This window comes from Cibotium barometz, chromosome 52, assembly GCF_041138505.1.
Source record: "Cibotium barometz isolate CiBa-2024 chromosome 52, ASM4113850v1, whole genome shotgun sequence".
NCBI lineage: Eukaryota > Viridiplantae > Streptophyta > Polypodiopsida > Cyatheales > Cibotiaceae > Cibotium > Cibotium barometz.
The window spans coordinates 2,583,788-2,605,496 of NC_141097.1; the positions used below are offsets into that span (position 1 = coordinate 2,583,788).

At 43.1% G+C, this 21,709-nt stretch overlaps 1 protein-coding gene across 2 annotated transcripts; it reads left to right on the forward strand.

Annotated features, from left to right (window-relative positions):
* Window positions 1-1,289: 1,289 nt before the first annotated feature.
* On the forward strand, window positions 1,290-15,340 carry LOC147608679 (uncharacterized). Of its 2 annotated transcripts, none has more exons than XM_086788383.1 (3): window positions 1,290-1,702; window positions 1,832-1,940; window positions 14,679-15,340. In XM_086788383.1, the coding sequence occupies exons 1-3, from the start codon at window positions 1,660-1,662 to the stop codon at window positions 14,914-14,916; spliced, it is 390 nt and encodes a 129-aa protein (XP_086644509.1). In that variant the 5' UTR covers window positions 1,290-1,659; the 3' UTR covers window positions 14,917-15,340. The 2 variants fall into 2 exon arrangements, with proteins under 2 accessions (XP_086644509.1, XP_086644508.1); XM_086788382.1 differs by having other exon boundaries at window positions 1,308-1,702; window positions 1,832-1,973.
* Window positions 15,341-21,709: the final 6,369 nt, after the last annotated feature.

The following is a 21,709-nucleotide window of genomic DNA, read 5'->3' on the forward strand; positions in this document are numbered from 1 at the left end:
CAATTCCTCTGAGGATATACCATTTACTCAAGGTATAACATACCAACCACAAGATCTCCCTTGTCCAAAGCTAAATGAGAGACTATGTATAGTCATAAGATCTCCTTTGTCCAATTATTGCTCTAATAACTGCTTCCAATTTTGTAAGGGCATAATTGCCAACTCCCTTCTCTATCAACACTCCATATTTTCATTAGAGTTTGTTTTAGTCTTAGAACCTTGAACCTTGACTTCAAGTGAGAGATCCTCCTTCAATCACCAAACTTCTTGCTCGTAGAGAAGATTACTCATTGAAGGAACTTGTTCCTAGAAAACCAATCATTCTCCCAAGACACTGCAAGCCTTGGCCTAAAATAGGTCTGATTCTTTGATTCATTCAAACTCCCAAGTCATCTTGCAATCCTTGAGCCATCCACTGGATAGGAAATAAAAAGCTCTTCTAGATACCATAAAGAGTTACTCTCTAACCTTCATGAACCAGCAAATATCACAAGTTTAGTTTGAGCTACCACCAAATTGGGTGGAAACTGAAGGTCAACTTTTCTAAATGTCCGAGCAATCTCAACCATCTAGAGAGATCATATAGGATAATTTCTTAGTGTCCACATCAAGAGAGGTTCTATCGATGAGTTCTCACGCTAGTCCCTCTAAGACCTAACTGATTTTGAACTCCAATGTTTATAAGAAGGAAATATTTTGACTGACTAACCAAACTAATGAAAGTTTTAACTATAACAAAACTAGTTTTGTCATAGTAAAAAACAATGCTAGATCAGTTGCTAAGCTTCTACCATGTTAGTCTTCTGCTTTCATGGAAGAAATTATGTGATGCTGAGTTGCGGCACGTTATTGATATTCTGCCAAATGATCTAGAATTCATTTCACACGATTGGCGATGATGACAGATACTTTCAAGGACCATCTTCAAGGTTACAATGCTAGACTTAAAAAATCCTAGTTGAAATTGGGCATTGCATTTGTTTTTCTGAGTTATTTTAAGGGACACAAATTTTACATTTTAGCTAAAATCTGAGCATTTGTCTTTTTCTTTTTAGGAAACAATAAGATGATTATATTTATAGCATAAAAGAAGCCATTTACAAAAAACCTCCTTTTACATTTGTAAGTTACAGCATTTGTCTAATTTTTAGTGCTTTATAATTCCGAGTACTTTGGAAAATCACCTTGACGTGGATCGGTTGAATTTTTTTTGGGGGGGGGGGGGGGGTATGGAACACTGAACCATGCCATTTAATTAAAGGTATATATGTTGGACAATCTCAACCAATGTCTCGGAACGGAGATATGGATGAAGTACCAAGGTATTATTATTTGCGTTGGGGTGAAGCGTTGCAGGCACACGCACGCACCAACAGCTGACGCGCCGTTGGTAAAGTCGATAGAGCGTCACTTCAAAGGTGCTGTGTCTTGACATGTGGCAATGGAACGGAGGAAAAATCTTATGGGTTCTATCCACCATCCGTTCTTCTCTCCTTTTTCTTCTTGCCAATTTGGTCTTGCTTTTCCCCCCCTTAGGTCTTCACGAAGAGGACTGTAAACCTTGCTTTTATAACTTGCTCTGTAGCTCCCCCATGAAACTAGGCTTATATGCTCTTCTTTTTGTAGCTATAATCATTCTGGTTTGATTGAAGCTTGGATATGGCCTCGGACGCTCCTTTGCATGATGCCCATCATTCTTCAGGTATATATTTGATGAGTTTGATTGTAGGCAGCTTGTACCCACCTGATTTAATCTCAAAACCCACTTATAATTCGCCAAATTTTAAGCCCCTGCTTTACCTCCTGCTAATCACTTAGGAAATGTTTGCAGTGCCTGTCAAGAGCGCAAGAGAAGAAGAAGAAGATAACCGCGCAACGATCAGTGTGCAGGTCGAATGCAGCATGTGTGGAGACATCGGATTGAGAAAGAAGCTGTTCCGGTGCACCAAATGCTCCTACCGATACCAGCACACGTGTGTTCTCCCTTGTGCACACATACGCACGTACTGTAGGCATGGATTGTTTTTTTTTTTTTTTACTATGCTGCATTCTACTATTCTCCTTTTCATGGCTTGGTCATGTTTGGATAGTTACTGGATAAATAATCCCATATGCTGTGGCACAATACTACCTGCCTGTGAATATAGTTTTCGGCTCATTTAACCGTTCGCGGATTTATTGTAATGGCTAAAGGGCTGTTCACACGGGGGTGCAGCCACGAGCTCGCGTAAGCTCTCGGGTGGCTTACCCAGCACTTGAAACGAAGCTCTCAAAAATACCCTCGCCTTTAGTTTGTGAGAGAGGTGGCTAGGTTGGTGTGTTCAACCCCCAAAGCACTAAAATGCCATGCTAGCAATGTTTAACGTTCCCATTCCCCTCCAAAAAACTTTACCCAATTTCAAAGGTAGCCATGATCTCGCCCAAGCTCTCAAGTGAGCACCTCAGGTGTCAGCAATGTGCTTGCGTAACAATCAATGAACCTACCAGTTGGGGTGGCCAAAGGTACCCTACCCTTTACTTTGTGTGTGAAATGGCTAAAGGGTTGTTCACACGGGGTGCTTCAAAGGCAGCCACAAGCTCACGCAAGCTCTCAGGTGGCTTACTGAGCACTTGAAATCGCTTATCGAGCCCCATTCCCATTCCCCTCCAAAAACTTTACCCAATTTCAAAGGTAGCCATGAGCTCGCGCAAGCTCTCAAGTGGCTTATCGAGCATCTGGGGCCTGAGCAATGTGCTTGCGTAACAATCAATCGTCCTACCAGTTGGGGTGCCCAAAGGTACTGTAGCCTTTTGTTTGTGCGTGTAGATGGAGAGAGGTGGCTAGGTTGGTGTTCAACCCCCAAAACACTAAAATGTCACGCTAACAATGTTTAACGCTCGTTTAACGTTCCCACTCCCCTCCAAAAAAACTTCACTTGACTTCAAAGGCAGCGACAAGCTTGCGCAAGCTCTCAGGTGGCTTACCGCTTGAGGTCCAAGCAACCTGCTTGTGTAACATCTCCCGAGTAACTAACCTTTAGTTTATGCGTGGAGATGGAGAGAGAGGTGGCTAGGTTGTTGGTGTTCAGCCCCCAAAGCACCAAAATGCCACGCTAGCAATCTTTAACGTTTCCATTCCCCTCCTAAAAACATCACCCAACTTCAAAGGCAACCACGAGCTCACACAAGCTCTCAGATGGCTTACCAAGCACTTGAGTTCTGAGCAACGTGCTTACATAACATCTCAATCGGCCTACCGAGCAAGTAGGGTCCGAGCAGTTCATGCATGGATGTTCAACTCCCAAAGCACTAAAATGCCATGTTACTAATGTTTAATGCTCTCCAAAAAGCTTCACGCAATGCAAAGGTAGCATGAGCTCGTGCAAGCTCTCACGTGGCTTACCGAGCACTTGAGGTCCGAGTAGCAGCGTGCTCGCATAACATCTCAATCGGCCTACAGAGCAGCTAGGGTCCGAGCAGGGGTGGACAAAGATACTCTAGCTTTTAGCTCATGCGTGGAGATGGCGGGAGGTGGCTAGGTTGGTGTTCAACTCTCAAAGCACTAAAATGCCATGCTAGCAATGTTTTTACGTTCCTTCAATGTGTACCCAAGCGTAGGGTGCTTGAAGTGCTAAGGCAGCACATGCGGCCTACTACCGAGCAAATGGAGTGGCCAAACATACCTTGGCCTTTAGTTAGTGCATGGAGATGGAGAGATGGTATTCAACTCCCAAAAAGCACTAAAATGCCATGCTAGCAAGGTTTAACGTCCCCATTCCCCTCCAAAAAACTACACCCAACTTGATGTCTGCTTGAGCCTATGGTGCTTCAAGTCCCAAGCCATTTAAATGCTACGCTAGTAATGTCTGAAGTCCCCTCCCCTTTCCAAAACAGCCAACCTGGTGTCTGCACGGGCCTACTTCAAAACGGCGGCCACAAGGGGCCCACCTAAAGGCTTATTGAGCAACCGAAGTCCGAGCAATGTGCTCACATAGATCTTACAGAGCCAGAGCAGTTGGGGTGGCCAAGGATCCTTTAGTTCGTGCGCAGAGATAGAGAGGGGGTCCAAAGCGCTAAAATGCCACACTAGCAATGTTTTGACGTCCCCATTCCCCTCCAGAAAACTACACCCAACGCGATGTATGCCCAAGACTACGGTGGTTTAAGTCCAAAGGCATTTGAATGCCTTGCTAGCATTTGAATGCCATGCTAGTGATGTGTAAAGTCCCCTCTAACTTGATGTCCTCACAGGTGTTCTTCAAACGGCACCCAAAAGGGTCCACCTAGTGCCTTACCAACAAGCACGTGAGGTCCGAGCAATGTGCCCGCGTAGATCTGAGATGAGCTTCTAAGGAGTTGGGGTGGCCAAAGATACCTTAGCCTTTAGTTCATGCGTGGAGATGGAGAGAGGTGGTCAGCTCAGTATTCAACTCTCGAAGCACTAAAATGCCATGCTAGCAACGTTTAATGTCCCCATTCCCCTCCAAAAACACTACCACCTAACTTGATGTCTGCCCGAGCCTATAGTGCTTCAAGTTCCAAGGGTGTTAGGACTTGAAGTCACCTCCCCCTTCCAAAACACCCAACCCACTATCCGCACGGGCCCACTTCAAAATGGTGGCCACAACGGGGTCACCAAGTGGCTTACTGAGCACTACGGGTCTGAGCAATCTGCTCGCATATGTTTCAGTTGGGGTGGCCAAAGATACCCTGGCCTCTAGTTTGTGTGGAGATGAAGAGGGACTAGGTCGGTGTTTTTTTTTAAAAAAACCAACAAGCGCAAGAATTAATTAAGAGAGACAGAATTTACACAGTCTGGCTGGGAAACAGCCCAACACTTATAACAATTACAAAACTCATTATCTCATATCTTCAATTCTGGATTGCAAAGTATATAAAAAGCGAAAGGTCTCCTCCTTCTTCATTTGGAGTGCACGTTGCTGAGCTTGTGTCGGATTACTTGATTGCATTGAAAGTTCTCCAAGTACTGCATCTTGTGAGGTATACAATCTCATCTGAACCAGGTGGATGTCATGGATCTGCACATGAAAATCATCAAACAACATTCTCAGATTTGGAATTTGGTAAGCAGCCTCAAAAGCAGTCACACATCTATCTTTCCAAATTAACCAGAGGAATTCAGCTCTAACTCCGGCCCAGCAACGAGAGAGCACCCCAACCAAGTCTCCTGGAAGGAGTTGTTTAGCAGATGGCAGGCAACCCAGAGTAACCCAAATCGGAGATAGTATGTCAACAGATCTCTGACAATTTCTGAATAGGTGCCCAATATCTTCGATGCAAAGTTTACATCTAACACAAATCCCATCTGAGATTCCACATTTCCTACATTTGTCACCTGTCCAGATGGCTTTATGCATAATCAACCACATTAACACAGATTTCTTAGGCTGAATCTCTTTAGACCAAAGTGAGCTGAATTTGAAGTTCCATTGGCGTCTATCATAGAGGACTGCCCATCTTTTATTGAGAATCACATGTACAGGGGTAGATAGAGTAGTTGGCACACAGGGAGGGTGACAGAACGCTGTGCCTCCTCTCCAACATAGGCCTTTGAGGGAGATGGGCTCGGAGACTGAAATCTGCCAGGCCGCTTCTTCAAGAAAGATGCTGATACGTTCGTGCACCAGCCTCACTTCCCAAGGGAGGAGAATTTTAAAAGCAGCTCATCATTAGTCATCCACCTATGGGAGGGAAGGTGCCACACGTCAGCCCAAACTTTGATTCCTTTTTTGTGAATACGTAGTGCAGTATGTATTGAGATGCTGGACACCGGAGGCACTGGACTAAGAGGAAACCACAGCGAGTCGGAGGCTCTGATAGCGAAACTGTGTCTACTTTCCCACACAACTCCTACTTTGTCACGATATTTGTTCCAAGCTTTCCATAAAGAGCGAAGCAGATCAGAACCTTTCGGTTTGACAGATTCATGACCTATCAAGATGGTAATCCAAGGCAAATCCTTCCATCCTGAGAAGTTTTCCAAGGAGAATTGGTCAGAGTTCCTGAAAAGCAAACGGGAAGAATATTCCTCAGGGTGAGAAACAGCTATTATAATAGCCTTAACGGCAAGACGGTCAGCCCTAGCAAGAATATCTACTACCCCCAAACCCCCTTTGTCCCTGGGAAGGCAGCAGAACTCCCATTTGACTTTGGCAGCTCCTCTCCTGAAAGGGTCTCCTGACCAAAGAAAGTTCCTACACAACTTTTCAATTTCCTTAAGATGGGAGTCTGGGGGTCTCCAACAGGTGAGGAAGAAAAGGACGTAAGCAGCTAAGAAATGATTAATTACCAGCACTCTGCCTGCTAACGAAAGCTGCATACCCACCCATCTATTCAGCTTACCCCTGAATTTTTCAACTACCCAGTCCCACCTTTGTTTCAGGGTAACTCCGAAGCCCATAGGAATGCCCAGTAACCGAAAGATTTCACCAGCCCTAATGCTCTGACAGCCCTGCTGAGTCAGCCACAAAGAGAGATTTCCTTCTACAGAGAACACGCCGGTTTTTGTATGATTAACCCTTGAGCCAGAAGCTAGACAGAAGGTGTCCAACACAGTCCAGAAGGTCAGGAGAGAATTCTGATCATTGATGAGCAAGGCGTTGGTGTCATCCGCAAACTGAGATAGAATCTGAACACCATTTGAACTCGGAAAGGGAATGCCTTGGATTAGCCCCAATCTCTGGGATCTTTGCACCATACAATTCAAGCTATCCACAGCTATCACAAACAGCAGAGGAGCAAGAGGACAGCCTTGTCTGACCGACTTGGCCAGGGGGAAAACATCTGACAATGAGTTGTTAAGCGCCACTCTAGCTGAAGCGTTGCCAAAAAGAGTCTTAACAAACTGGATCAAGCTTGGGCCAAACCCCATCTTCTCCAGACTGAGTAATACAAAACTCCACTCCAGTCTGTCATATGCTTTGTCAAAATCAACTTTGGCAAAAATAAAGTCTATACCTTTCTCCTGAGCATACTCTACTCCTTCCCAAATTGAGATTACAGCTTCAATAAGTCTTCTTCCACGTATGAACCCTTTCTGCTCAACTGAGATGTGTTTCATTAAGCTGGGAGTGATCCTGCAGGCTATCACTTTGGCGAGCACTTTGTATACAGAGTTCAGCATAGTCAGAGGCCTCCAATTCTCAAGGAGATCCTTAGGACCACGTTTGTGGATAAGTTTTATCACTCCCGTATTAATAATAGTGGGCAGGGCAGAGAACTTCACCGATTCTCCCAAACCTTCTGAATGAAAGGGGCAATCCAATCTTTAAATGCAAGGAAGAACTCACCCGGCATACCATCCAATCCAGGAGTTTTGTTAGGTTTCAGACACTCTATGGCCATCTTAATTTCTGAAATTGAAATAGGTACATCAAGTTGCCTTGCCAGCTCTGCAGAGATGACCTTATATCTAGCCTCCCAGACAGTGTCACGTGCTTTAGCCTTCAGCTCACTGGGCACTTCAGGTGAACTAAAGAGCTTTTGAAAGTGATTACGGACCAGCACACAATTTTCCTCCTCAGTCCTAGCCGTGCCATCATCTGTGGACAGCAGGGGTACAAGATCCCTCACTTGTTTTTTCCTCAGTATCTTGAACATTTTTTAGACGGGCGGTCTATCTTTCCAGCCCACCACTCTCTAAAGAACACCGTGGCATGCTTGAAGGCTAGTTCCTCCTTAGATCTAATATGGGCCCTTAGCTTTGTGATCACTTCTTGTTCCTCAGCTGCAGCATTGCTCTTGGCTTCAAGTTCCATAAGCTGGAGATAGATAGATTCTCTCCTTTTCCTCCTAATGATAGTCACCTCTTTCCTAAAACCAACGAGAGCTTTTTGTGACTCCCTCAGAGCTTGAGACCAGGCCGCAGCAGGGGAGTGAGCTTTGCTGAATGCTCTCACCCAGATCTTCTTGAGTTCATTTTGCACCACCTTAAGATGGAAGAGGGAAGCGTCAGTGTGAAACCATGAATTTCTAACTTTAGTGGCTTTGTCATCCAAGGTGACTACTAGGGGATAATGATCCGACAAACAGGAGGAGAATTTAGGTTTGGACTTGACTCTGGAGTATAAGTTGGCTAGATCCGAGGAGATGTAGCATCTGTCTAGTCTTGCCTTCCTGGCATTATCGCCAGAGGAGTAGTTCTGCCAAGTGAACTCAGATTCCTCTCCTACATCCCACAAAGAAAAGAGCTCTTTGACTTGGTCCCACCTCTCTTTCTCTAGTCCTTTGATTATTTGTCCCAGGCCTTTGTATCTATCCGCTATGGACTCCACCATGTTGAAATCTCCTACAATGACTACTGGTCCATCCATTGCACTAAGCTCACTCCACAAATTGGCTCTATCAGCAGCAGCACCCCTTGCATAGATGGAGCAAATCTGAAACTTAACAGGTTTATCAATCTTGGCTGAAATCCAGTTAGAACCCCCAACAACCGAGTTAAGGGAGACATCCCAATTAGCAGGTACACCCAGGACAGCACCTCCAGAGCCTCTAGAATGCGACGAAGAGAACCATCTATGATTCTCAGAGACCTCCTTAAGACGGCTAGATAGATCGATGCCAATGGTTTTGACCTCCTGGAGAGCTACTATCTCAGATTGGTTAGAGCGGAACCACTGTTTCAGCTTCCTGGCTTTGATGGGGTCTGAAAGCCCCTTGATGTTCCATGAGGTAATCCTCATTTATGGGACTTCTTATTGGATTTCTTGGTTTGAACTCTGATGGGCGAAGCTTGTGAAGTAGCTTGCATAGGTCTTTTGTGATCTTTGTGAATCTCCATAGGAGTGGACAGCCCAGCCTCCTCCACCTGAGCTTCCTTGCCTTTTAAAGCAGAGGTGTCTCCCGCCCCTAAATTAGGGTTCACTTCTCGCATTACAGCTTGATCATTTTCATTGACCTGATCTTCCAGAGATTTTCCCATCTCTGCTTCTTCATCAGAGCCCGAGAGAAGAGACTCATCAACTTCCGTATCAACCCATTCCGGCAGAGAGGCAAGGAGGGCAAACTTGTAAACAGATTTGGCCCTAGTTTTGGAAGCATCCTGCCAGGATTCTTTGGTAGACCTCTTAGGGGGGGTGGCTCTAGCTGCTTTAGGGGCTTGCTGGAGCGGGGTGGCATCAGGGGAAGCAGGGGAAGGGGCGTTGACAGAGGTAAGCCGAGGACAGTTTCTGACGAAGTGCCCAGTGGCACCACAGTGAAAACAGGCGGAAGGGAGGTATTTATAAACTATGGCTTGCTCAAAATGTTCACCATCGTCGGTGAAGATATCAATCGCTGAGGGGAGATCCAGCGAAATGTCCATTTTTATGAGAACTTGAGGGTGCCAAGAAGGCACATAGTCAGAACGGGGTTTTCCTCCCAGGACTTTCCCCAGTTTCGATCCAATGACTCCTAGGTGATTATGGTAGTGGAGGGGCAGATTAGGGAACTCGACCCAGACAGGGTAGTTAACCAAGGCAGAAGCTTCAGGATTGAAATCTTTGTTCCATCGAAAAAGGCTGAGGGGGGGATTGCGGATGAGCCACTGGCCTCTGCTGAGGACATCAAACGCCATATGCGGGAGCTTGAAAACGAACAGATAGTGGTTTTTGGGGAGGGCTTGTATGGTTTCCACTTCAGCACCAATCGCACCCCACTGGAGTCAGATCCAGTTTCTGATAGCCTCTGCTGGGGGTCTAGGACTCGCCAGCAGACCGATAAGAGCCCTATTCTCCAGGTCGTGCTGTATTCTTCGGATTTGAGAAGAAGGAAGGGTGACTGAGGGCTTACCTCCAATGTGTGAATCTGCTCCAGCAGCGCCCACGCCCCCGTTGCAGAAACGGTCGGATGAAGAGGGACCATGGACATCCGCCAGCGAAGGCGGGAGATTCAGGGCAGAGCCGGCGATAATCCCATGAGGCTTGAGAGCGGCTTCCATGGGCGGACCATGGAAGGCTTCGTGCGTTGCCTAAGCAGGAGACGGGAAGCGCGACGGAGAAGGAGCCGCCCCGTTGAGTTCGGCTGGACGAGGTGCATTGAACTGGAGAAGAGAAGGCGCATGCAGATGCCACGCGTTAGGCTGAGGGTAGCCTGACGCGGCGGCCATGCACACAGCCTCGGCCCCGGTGAGACTAATGATGGACTGGAGTTGGACTGGAGTTGAGAGCTTCTGTTAATCCACTGTTAAACCTCTGCAAAGCGCGGATTAATTACCGCTGGGTGCCTTCCTTTTCTTCGCGAGAGAGCATTCTGATTATTAAAATTTCACGTTGTCACAGTTTGACATTCATGTGAAAGTTCTGTAATTCTTGGTGCCACATGGGATTTTGCTGGGGAGGGGCCAGGCCCGTCACACCAAAAAATGCCCATTTCCCATTTGGACACCAAATTTGTACGTATGATGATAGCCTTTAAATAACGTAACCCTAGAATGCGTCTGATGGTTGCCGCCATTGCAGACAGATAGAGATGATGCAGGTAAGGAGCGGGCACGGAAAAGCAGATAGATAGAGATGGCGCAGATCAGGCTCCTTACAGACTATCAATTATCCCAGTCTGCGTTTCCTGACCTGCCCGCTAGATTGAGTCAAAGACGTAGCAAATCTTGCATGGAACCTGTTGCTCCAAGAAGCTTCTCTGAGATTCGGCCATGGCAGGGATTTCTTTCTGATGCAGCTACACTTTCCGCATCGAGACTCGACAACCAAATTCAACGGAATGCTGACCCTCTAACCACCATTGACGCTTTGGAACCAGCTGCTGATGAAGTAGGTGTTCGAGTGCCGTTGGAGGCCCATCTTTTTGGGCAAACTAACAGGTTGGCAAGCAGGCTTGGCTTACAGTTTAGGTACAAAGGAGGTGGGAGCAATCGAAGCTTCAGCTACACGGACCTGGTTATACTCTATGATAGCCAACCACACCCTCTCCTGGGTGATCGCCAGCAATTGTCCATTCGGATTTTCGGCAACGGAGAGGCCAAGGGTCCGTGGCAGTGGGACCTAGCTGCCAATGAAACCTTGGAGCAAGCATTCGCTATCGCTAAAAATCCGAAGAGGCTATACAGCAGCTGCTAGGTGATATGGTCTTGGATGAGACCAAATATGGGTTCATCACCAATTACAACAAGACGGTCTTCTTCAGACGAGTAAGTGGTCATTTGAAAGTCCTAGAGTTCTCTCCGGTGGTGAAGATTGATGATGCCCCCATAGAGAAATTTCTGTGTGTCCTTGATCTTACAGAACTCGAGCAGTCATTGAAGCCTAGTTTCTCCAGGCTTCTAGTAAAATACACGTCCCCGAGGGGTTATCGGGTGCTCCTGCCTCAAGTACAGAGTGTCACACGTTCAGGTAGATCTTCAAAGCGCCCAATTCAGACTGTACAAGTACATCCTAGGGCTGGTACAAAGAGGAAGGTTGTTCAGAAAGTACAATTTTATGGTGAGGAGAGCTTGGGGCAAATACCAACGTTTGATATGGAGGACTTGGGTATTTCAGGAGCAGTAATTGCCCCTGGAAAACTTGGGAATGTCGTAGAAGGGAACGTCCAAGGGATGAAGATAGCTTTGAAGCTATTTGATTTGCGCTTTGAGGAGGCATCGATTGCTTTGGTAAGGGAACAAAAAGCATACCAAAGACTTGAAGCACTCCAAGGAACACATGTCCCTTTGTTGCTAGGTGTTGGAAGGATTCCGCATTCCACATAATAACACATGTCCCTTTGTTGCTAGGTGTTGGAAGGATTCCGCATTCCACATAATATGTGGAATGCGGAATCCTTCCAACACCTAGCAACAAAGGGACATGTGTTATTATGTGGAATGCGGAATCCTTCCAACACCTAGCAACAAAGGGACATGTGTTCCTTGGAGTGCTTCAAGTCTTTGGTATGCTTTTTGTTCCCTTACCAAAGCAATCGATGCCTCCTCAAAGCGCAAATCAAATAGCTTCAAAGCTATCTTCATCCCTTGGACGTTCCCTTCTACGACATTCCCAAGTTTTCCAGGGGCAATTACTGCTCCTGAAATACCCAAGTCCTCCATATCAAACGTTGGTATTTGCCCCAAGCTCTCCTCACCATAAAATTGTACTTTCTGAACAACCTTCCTCTTTGTACCAGCCCTAGGATGTACTTGTACAGTCTGAATTGGGCGCTTTGAAGATCTACCTGAACGTGTGACACTCTGTACTTGAGGCAGGAGCACCCGATAACCCTCGGGGGCGTGTATTTTACTAGAAGCCTGGAGAAACTAGGCTTCAGTGAGACTGCTCGAGTTCTGTCAGATCAAGGACATAAAGAAATTTCTCTATGGGGGCATCATCAATCTTCACCACCGGAGAGAACTCTAGGACTTTCAAATGACCACTTACTCGTCTGAAGAAGACCGTCTTGTTGTAATTGGTGATGAACCCATCATATTTGGTCTCAAGGACATAAAGAAATTTCTCTATGGGGGCATCATCAATCTTCACCACCGGAGAGAACTCTAGGACTTTCAAATGACCACTTACTCGTCTGAAGAAGACCGTCTTGTTGTAATTGGTGATGAACCCATCATATTTGGTCTCATCCAAGACCATATCACCTAGCAGCTGCTGTATAGCCTCTGTGAGTTTCTTTTGATTTTTAGCGATAGCGAATGCTTGCTCCAAGGTTTCATTGGCAGCCAGGTCCCACTGCCACGGACCCTTGGCCTCTCCGTTGCCGAAAATCCGAATGGACAATTGCTGGCGATCACCCAGGAGAGGGTGTAGTTGGCTATCATCGAGTATAACCAGGTCCGTGTAACTGAAGCTTCGATTGCTCCCTCCTCCTTTGTACCTAAACTGTAAGCCGAGCCTCCTTGCCAACCTGTTAGTTTGCCCAAAAAGATGGGCCTCCAACGGCACTCGAACACCTACTTCATCAGCAGCTGGTTCCAAAGCGTCAATGGTGGTTAGAGGGTCAGCATTCCGTTGAATTTGGTTGTCAAGTCTCGATGCGGAAAGTGCAGCTGCATCAGAAAGAAATCCCTGCCATGGCCGAATCTCAGAGAAGCTTCTTGGAGCAACAGGTTCCGTGCAAGATTTGCTACGTCTTTGACTCAATCTAGCGGGCAGGTCAGGAAACGCAGACTGGGATAATTGATAGTCTGTAAGGAGCCTGATCTGCGCCATCTCTATCTATCTGCTTTTCCGTGCCCGCTCCTTACCTGCATCATCTCTATCTGTCTGCAATGGCGGCAACCATCAGACGCATTCTAGGGTTACGTTATTTAAAGGCTATCATCATACGTACAAATCTGGTGTCCAAATGGGAAATGGGCATTTTTTGGTGTGATGGGCCTGGCCCCTCCCCAGCAAAATCCCATGTGGCACCAAGAATTACAGAACTTTCACATGAATGTCAAACTGTGACAACGTGAAATTTTAATAATCAGAATGCTCTCTCGAGAAGAAAAGGAAGGCACCCAGCGGTAATTAATCCGCGCTTTGCAGAGGTTTAACAGTGGATTAACAGAAGCTCTCAACTCCAGTCCAACTCCAGTCCATCATTAGTCTCACCGGGGCCAAGGCTGTGTGCATGGCCGCCGCGTCAGGCTACCCTCAACCTAACGCGTGGCATCTGAATGCGCCTTCTCTTCTCCAGTTCAATGCACCTCGTCCAGCCGAACTCAACAGGGCGGCTCCTTCTCCGTCGCGCTTCCCGTCTCCCGCTCAGGCAACGCACGAAGCCTTCCATGGTCCGCCCATGGAAGCCGCTCTTTGGGTTACTCTGGGTTGACTAGGTCGGTGTTCAACTCCCAAAGATATACCCTAGCCTTTAGTTTGTGCGTGGAAATGAAAAGACGTGGCCATGTCAGTATTCAACTCCGAAAGGTAGCCTTTAGTTTGTGCATGGAGATGGAGAGAGGTGGCTAGGAGTGTTCAACTCCCAAAGCACTTGTTAGCAATGTTTCACAATATCCCCATCCCCCTCCAAAAAACTACACCCAACTTGATAGTCTATGGTACGTCAAATCCCATTGCATGTAGCATGCTAGTAATGCATGAAGTCCCCTCCCCCTTCCAAAACACCCAACCCCGTCCCGTGTCTACACGAGCACCTGAGGTCCGAGCAATGTGCTTGCGCAGATATGGAGGAGTTGCGGTGGCCAAAGATACCGTGTAGCCTTAGTTCATGCGTGGAGATGGAGAGAGGTGGACAGCTCGGTATTCAACTCCCAAAAAACTAACATGCCATGCTAGCAATGTTTAACGTCCCCCATTCCCCTCCCAATAAAACTTCACCGTACTCGATGTCTGCCCGAGCATATGGTGCTTTAAGTCCCAAGGCATTTAAATGCCATGCAAGTAAGTCCACAACACGCTACCGAATGGGCCTACTGGGCTCGACACCCAACCGGGCCTACCTCAAAACGGTGGCCACAAGGGTCACATGCCAGTGCAGGAGAAACGGTCAAGCGATGCGCACTGCGCATGCCTCCAAGTGGCCGGAATGTGTACACTGGCCCTCCGTATGAACAGCCATTTAACTGCCCCCAATGGACACGTGTTCATGATTGAGATGACTGGTACAAAATCAGAGCAGGATTGTATAATGTCATTCCAGATTCAATTCCTACCAATCCATTAGCATTTACCCGGCCTCTCGTTTGCTTATAATTAATTTCTTAGCACAATACGCTTACATCCGCTTCTATGGTGGGTGGTGGTGGCCAGGTATTGTAGCAATTGGTATCCACAGGAAAGATCAACTTATGCAGGGGTGTGCAATTGGTGTGCTGATATAATCAATAAAGGGGAAATAATTGCTGATCAGAAGCAAGCAAAGGCCACTGTGGGTGTTGATCTTTATGAGCCTTGCACCCGTGAAGCAGCAGCATTCGTCGACCATCAGCTCATCAAGAAGACGAAGCGAATTGCTGGTCGTCGCTACAAGCTTGTCTCAGAAGTGTAATTAGTGCAGCAGAAGAGTTTTGCTCCATATAATGTGTAATTAATCTCATGAGTAGAGCATCTCATGCAATGCTTCATTGTAATTAATCTCCCTTGATCTGCTGTATACATCCGACGGCATCTTTGTAAGGCATACACTCAACTAAATAATACTAGTGGGCTAGCAGGTCACCTCTAACCTCTGAATTTGTGCCACATAGTAATTTTGTGGAACTTTTCTTTTGTGACCCATGCTTAGTATGTATATAATTGGTTGTCCCAAATGGAACAAATGGGCAAAGTGATAAGATGAAGTCATTGTCAAAGGTTTGGAAGTAGGATTCCTAACACCATATTTTTCAAATCCTAGAGTAATAGGAGCCTACCCCCCCTCTCTCTCTCTCTCTTACCGTAGCACAAAAAATCAAAGTATTCGTTTCCTAGCGTACACGACTGCACTCTTCTCTTGTCTTGCCATGTGTCCGTGCTCTCCTCGATGATTAAAATTGATAGTAGAGAAAAAGATATAAATATAAAAGTCATAAATTGAATGTTCCGACATGTATGTGTTGGTTGGGAACAAATTGATAAATTGATAGGACAGATATACTTGTTGTCAGTGGAGTGGACGAAGTTGTTATCAAAGGTTTGAAAGTAGAATTCCTAGCTTGATATTTTTCAAATTCTAGATTAATAGGAGCTTGTCCCTCTCTCTCTCTCTCTCTCTCTCTCTCTCTCTCTCTTACCATAGCACAAAAAAATAAAGCGTTCATTTTTTAACGTACACATGATTGCACACAATGATCTCTTTCCTTGTCCTACCATGCACGCTACTATAACACATATATAATGAATGTTCTTACATGTTTGTGTGTCTCTCTCTATGTTATATATACGTATTTGTGTCTCTCTCTATGTTATATATACGTATGTATTTCTCTCTCTCTCTCTCTCTCTCTCTCTCTCTCTCTCTCTCCATATGAAATGAGCACAAACATATGTATAAATATGTAACAATTTTTAACTAAACATGCAAATAAACATCCTCGTGTAGCGATAAAGATTTTCATCATCGAATAAGTAACGATTTTCAACTTAATATCCAAATAGCATCCTCGCTCCGCAGAGCAATGAAAAAGATGAACACAAAAAAAAAGAAGCAAAAGGAGTGATAATAAGTTAATTGATCTCCTGATCAGTAGAGAAGTGAAGCTTCCGCTTCCTAGAGTCATGAACGAGACAGGGAATGCATGACATCGTCATTGAACATGGTATGCAACTGACGCATCTCCACTACATTGACCATCAAGTGTAGATGTCTTCTTCACTCGTGGTCCTACAAAGAAAAGAGAAATATTGATAAAATATTAATTAAAAATTTACCATAAATCTATTATAGTTATAGTTAATCTTATTTGACACAAATGAAGATTTAAATAGAGCTTTGTCAGACACCACAAAATACTCATATCGAAGGGAGAAACTCCTGTACGTATTGAATAAGGTCCAAGCCTCTGGTATAGAGAATCCCTCAAAAGAGAACACATCTTTGTGTGTCAGTCAGTGTCACAAACATACTCTTTTGTAAATAAGTATACTCTTAACTCCTCATCGACAACACTAGTCCCATATAATGTGTAATTAATCTCATGAGTAAAGCATCTCATGCAATGCTTCATTGTGATCCTACAAAGAAAAGAGAGAATTATTGATAAAACATTAATTAAAAATTTACCATAAATCTATTATAGTTATAGTTAATCTTATTTGACACAAATGAAGATTCAAATAGAGCTTTGTCAGACACCATAAAATACTCGTATCGAAGGGAGAAACTCCTATACGTATTGAATAAGGTCCAAGCCTCTAGTATAGAGAATCTCTCAAAAGAGAACACATCTCTCTGTGTCATAGTCAGTGTCACAAACATACTCTTTTGTAAATGAGTATACTCCTAACTCCTCATCGACAACACTAATCCCATATAATGTGTAATTAATCTCATGAGTAAAATATCTCATGCAATGCTTCATTGTAATTAATCTCCCTTGATCTGCTATATACATTTGACGGCATCTTTGTAACCCATACACTCAACTAAATAATATATTGTGCTTCTTCATTAATAGATACAAGTCTTTATCATTATTTTTTTTCACTTTTAAGAGGCTTCAAAGTAAGAGGCTCTAGATTAGTGCTCTAAAAATTTATTTTCTCAAAAATTGAAAAACCTTCATATATAAAATTAAGAAATTATAATGAAGAGTTTTTTTTAAATTTTTGAAGGTATTTGTACTATATTCCTTCAAATTTTGCAAGTATTGGCACCTTCAAGCTATAAATTTGCAGGTATTTTTAAAAATTTGAAAGTGATATTACACTAAACTCGAGTTTTTTTCGAGCGCTACTCTAGATCACAACTTACAAGATTTTGAGTAGTATCCCATTATGAAAGTATATATTTGAAACAGTAGGCATTCATTGACTTCAAAGTAAAAGAGGCTCAAGATCACAAAAGGCATAGTATCTACTACCGCATGATGAAAGAATGGATAAAACATCAATCAATCAAGAGAGAGAAGTTAGAATTACGAGGACAATATAATCTACATCTATTCTTCATTTTCACTATTCCAATGTGCTTTGCACATGGTAGGTTTGAGAGAGGAAGAATTACACATGGCAAGTTCAGGAGAAAGAGGTTTGGGGAGAGAGGGAGAGAACTTTCAAAAAGCAAGCGAAACCATGGGTCATTTACTAGTAGTACGCTATGGGTGTCCTAAGCATTCTAGTGCAATGGCAAGAGGAGACAAGTGGATGGGCCCCACCATCAGGGCCATATTTCTTGGCATCGAGTGATACACATTCTTTGAAGGAGGCCAACTATATCATGCATGGATGATAAAATCGTGTATATATATGTACACGTGTGTGTGTGTGTGTGTGTGTGTGTGTGTGTGATAATTTTCTTTGTTTTTAGGGGGTGTTTTGTGCAAAATTCAAACACTATGGTATTAATTAATCCCCCTATCACTCTATGGTATTAATTAATCCCCCTATCACTCTCTTATTAATTGTCCCATTTCACTCTGGTATTAATTGATTAATCCCCCTATCACAAGCTAAGGTTTTCAACCTTATCCTCCACCTATCCCCTTATTTGCCTCCTCTTGCATTGTGTCCTCCTTCTATGTCCACTCCACTTCGTCCTCTCGTGGTACCCTAGTGCCCGTCACATTGGCCATGATCTAATTCCTTACAAACAAGGGCAAGAGGAGGTGGTACCCTTTGAAAACATGAATATTTCATTTGAAAAAACATTAATCATCCACACTTAAAGTTCAAAACATCTTTTCTCTTTTAGCTAAGGTGGATAAGAAAAAACATTAATCTTTTCTCTTTTAGCTAAAGTTCAAAACATTAATCTTTTCTCTTTTAGCTAAGGTGGATAAGAAAAAATTAATTCCATGTCTAAATAATCTCAAAATACGATGTTGGGTCAGACTATTGATACTCTACGTTCTCAAATTCTTTATAACACACACCACTTTTTCAATATTCTACATTTTGAAATTCTTTATAGCATTGTGTGCATGCACTTTTTTGAAAAGCAAACAAAAAATGCACTATGATTTGGGTTTGTGTGTTTTGCGAAGCAACAAGCAACCCCTGCCTCAAACGTGATATGTATCATGAGCCAATGTAAAGGACTAGGGAATGGCCACCGACATTGGTCACCCTTTTTAGGAAACCCGGCCACCTTGTGTTGTGGGAGGTTTGACATGAACCCATAATAGTGATTGCAACAAATAAAATATTGAAGATAAATAGAACAAACAAAATTCTCAATACACCATATTGGGTCCAATTTTCCCCCACACAAGAGTGAGCCCACACTTCCACTTGGTGTACTTAAATATATTTCATGGGGGGTAGCTTTTGGGGCTTAAAAATAGTATGCTTTATAAAAATGTCTTCTTCAAGAATGATATTCTTCAAAAGGAGCTTGCTTCAAAAATAGCTTTCTTGAGCGTGTAAGCAAGGCTTATTTTAAACATATGTGTGAGCCTTGAACCTCATAAAAGTGCACATGTCTTGAAAAATAAAGTATACACAAGGAAGCTTTCACATGTCCCAATTAACATCTACACATTGCTAATAAATATGAATAGCAACCAAATAAATTAATGGCACTTGTTGGCACAATATCACATATTATTTGTCAACATTCAAAATTGGTCATCTCAAAATATTTCTTGACCAACACCAGCTTACCTCCCTTATCTGGCGGCCCAATGATCTAAACTTGCATCAACTAAGCCAATCAATTTAATAAATTAATTGATTAAAAATAAACATCCATATGAAACTTCATATCAATAAGACGATGCAACCAATACTCCCACACATGTACGGATTCACTCGTAAAGTAGGCTACGATCACCTGGATTTAGAAAGGCATCCCAATCTAAACCTGTCTAGGAGAATTCATAACATAAAAACCTGAGAAAAAATCCATGAATTCTTTTAAGAATCCATAGATACACAACATGAAAATATATAAAATGTTCCATGAATTCATCCTCATAACATACCCGGGGATAACAAGCAAATGTCTTCTGTTGTCACAAAATCATCAATAATAATCATAGGCTACTATCCATGTAAGATGCAATCAAGGATGGATAGGCAACGAGGGCATGATCGGGTAACCATTGAGAATCTTCGATGGGGTGTTCTTTATACTTGACTAGATATCTATGATAAACATTGCCTTTCCTTGTGGTAGTTTTCTCACAGTCCAAAATAATTTATGGCTTTATGGTTTCAGAATCTTCATCTAATATTGGTGGGTCATCATATACTCGATAGGCAAGAAGAACTTCTCTAAATGGTTTTAGTAGACTAATGTGAAAAGAGTTATGAATATGCTAATGTGATGAAATGTCGACACAATAGGCATTGTCATTAATTTGTATTAGAACCTTGAATGGGCCGTAAAATCTAGGGGCTAATTTAATTGTGGGATGTCTGTTGACACTTTTAAGTCTTTTTTTTCAACATGAAGCCATACATAATCACCTTGGTTGAAAGAAAATGGCTTGCATTTCTTATAGATTTTCTTGAGTAGTATATTTTGTTTGGGATTTAGCTATAGCCTCATGTACTTGTTGTAATATACGGGTATGATCTTTAATGAAATCATCAGCGAAGTCAAGGCGACGAGAACATTGTGTGAAAATCAAGAAGCAGGTGTTGGTAATTTCTTACCATACACTACTTTAAAAGGATCTTTTCTTGTAGTTGAGTGTGATGTATTGTTGTAAGCAAATTGTAGTAAATGAAGATGGTTGTCCCCACTTGCTAATGTGGAGATTGTGTAAGACCTCAATAAATCTAGCTTCGGTCTGCTGGTCATTGCCTTCAAGATGGAAAGCAGATGTGAAATCAATTTTAGATTCTAGATCTGAAAGTAAAGTAATATAAAAATGATTACAAAACCTAGAGCCACGGTTGGATACAATAACTTTAGGTAGACCATGGTGTGTGAAAACATATTTGATGAAAAGATGTGCAACTTCTTGTGAAGTAGTCAATGTCTTTTTACATGCAATGAAATATGCTTGCTTACTAAATCTATCAACAATAGTCCAAAGTATATCATTTTGTGTAGAAGTAACATGTAAACCGTAATGAAATCCATAGATATTTCTTGCCAAGGACCTTCACGAATAGCCAAAGGCATTAGTAAGCCATGCTGTTTTCCATGATGTCATTTGACTCATTGGAAATAAGACATTCAAAAACAAAGTTGGAAACATTCTTTACATTAGGCCAATAAAAATTATCAAGCATATATTTGAGAGTAGTAATGGCTCCTCTATGGCCAATGTAAGGCGGATTATGCAATTCTTCCAAAAACAGTTGTCTAAATGTAAGTGTTATGCATAAATGCTTCTCAAAGAAAGTAAATCCATCATGATATGAATAATTGTAAGTAGGCAAGTAATTATTAGTGTAGTTTCAACCATACATGATGAAAGTCAAGGTCATTCTCATAAGTGTCATGCATAGTATCAAAAAAATGCATATCAAGAACGAAAATGTTTGTAATTGAAGGACTCTACTTAGTGCATCAGCTACACCATTTTATTTTCCTGTGGTTAATATTAAATAAGAGGATGAAAACTTTGAATAAATGATGCCCATTTAATGTGATGGTTACAGATATCAATATTTGGGTGAGCAGATGTCGTATACTCTGTTGGTTTGTTTTTAATGAGGAATTCAGAACCCATAAAATAATGTTTCCACGTACAAAGTGCATGTATAACAGCAAGAAGTTCTTTGTCGTATGTACTATATTTAGTTTTAGATGGTTTAAGTTTACGACTTTCATATGTAAGAGGGTTACCATCTTGCATGAGGACTGCACCAATACTGGATCCACTAGCATCAGTGACAACAAGGAAGAAAGGTCCATAAAAATCAGGTAATTGAAGTACATGCGATGTGTAAGAATATGCTTAAGCATGTTGAAGGATTTTTGTTGAGACTCAAAACAAAAAATAATTTGTTTTTGTTAGTCTCACAGAGCTATCAATTGTCAAGAGTCAGAAGAAGGGCTAGTGAGCTAAAGGTGTTTCTATTGCTGTGAGTCAGCTATTGTCACGTTGAGGGTTGGTTGTTTTGGGTCTTGGGGGATCTGAGAGTTTGAGGGTTTAAGGTATCAGTGGTGGAAAAAAAGGAGAGGAAGTTTGACACAGAGGTCAGTTTACTATATTTCAAACAATGGGGTTTGTCTCAAATAGTGT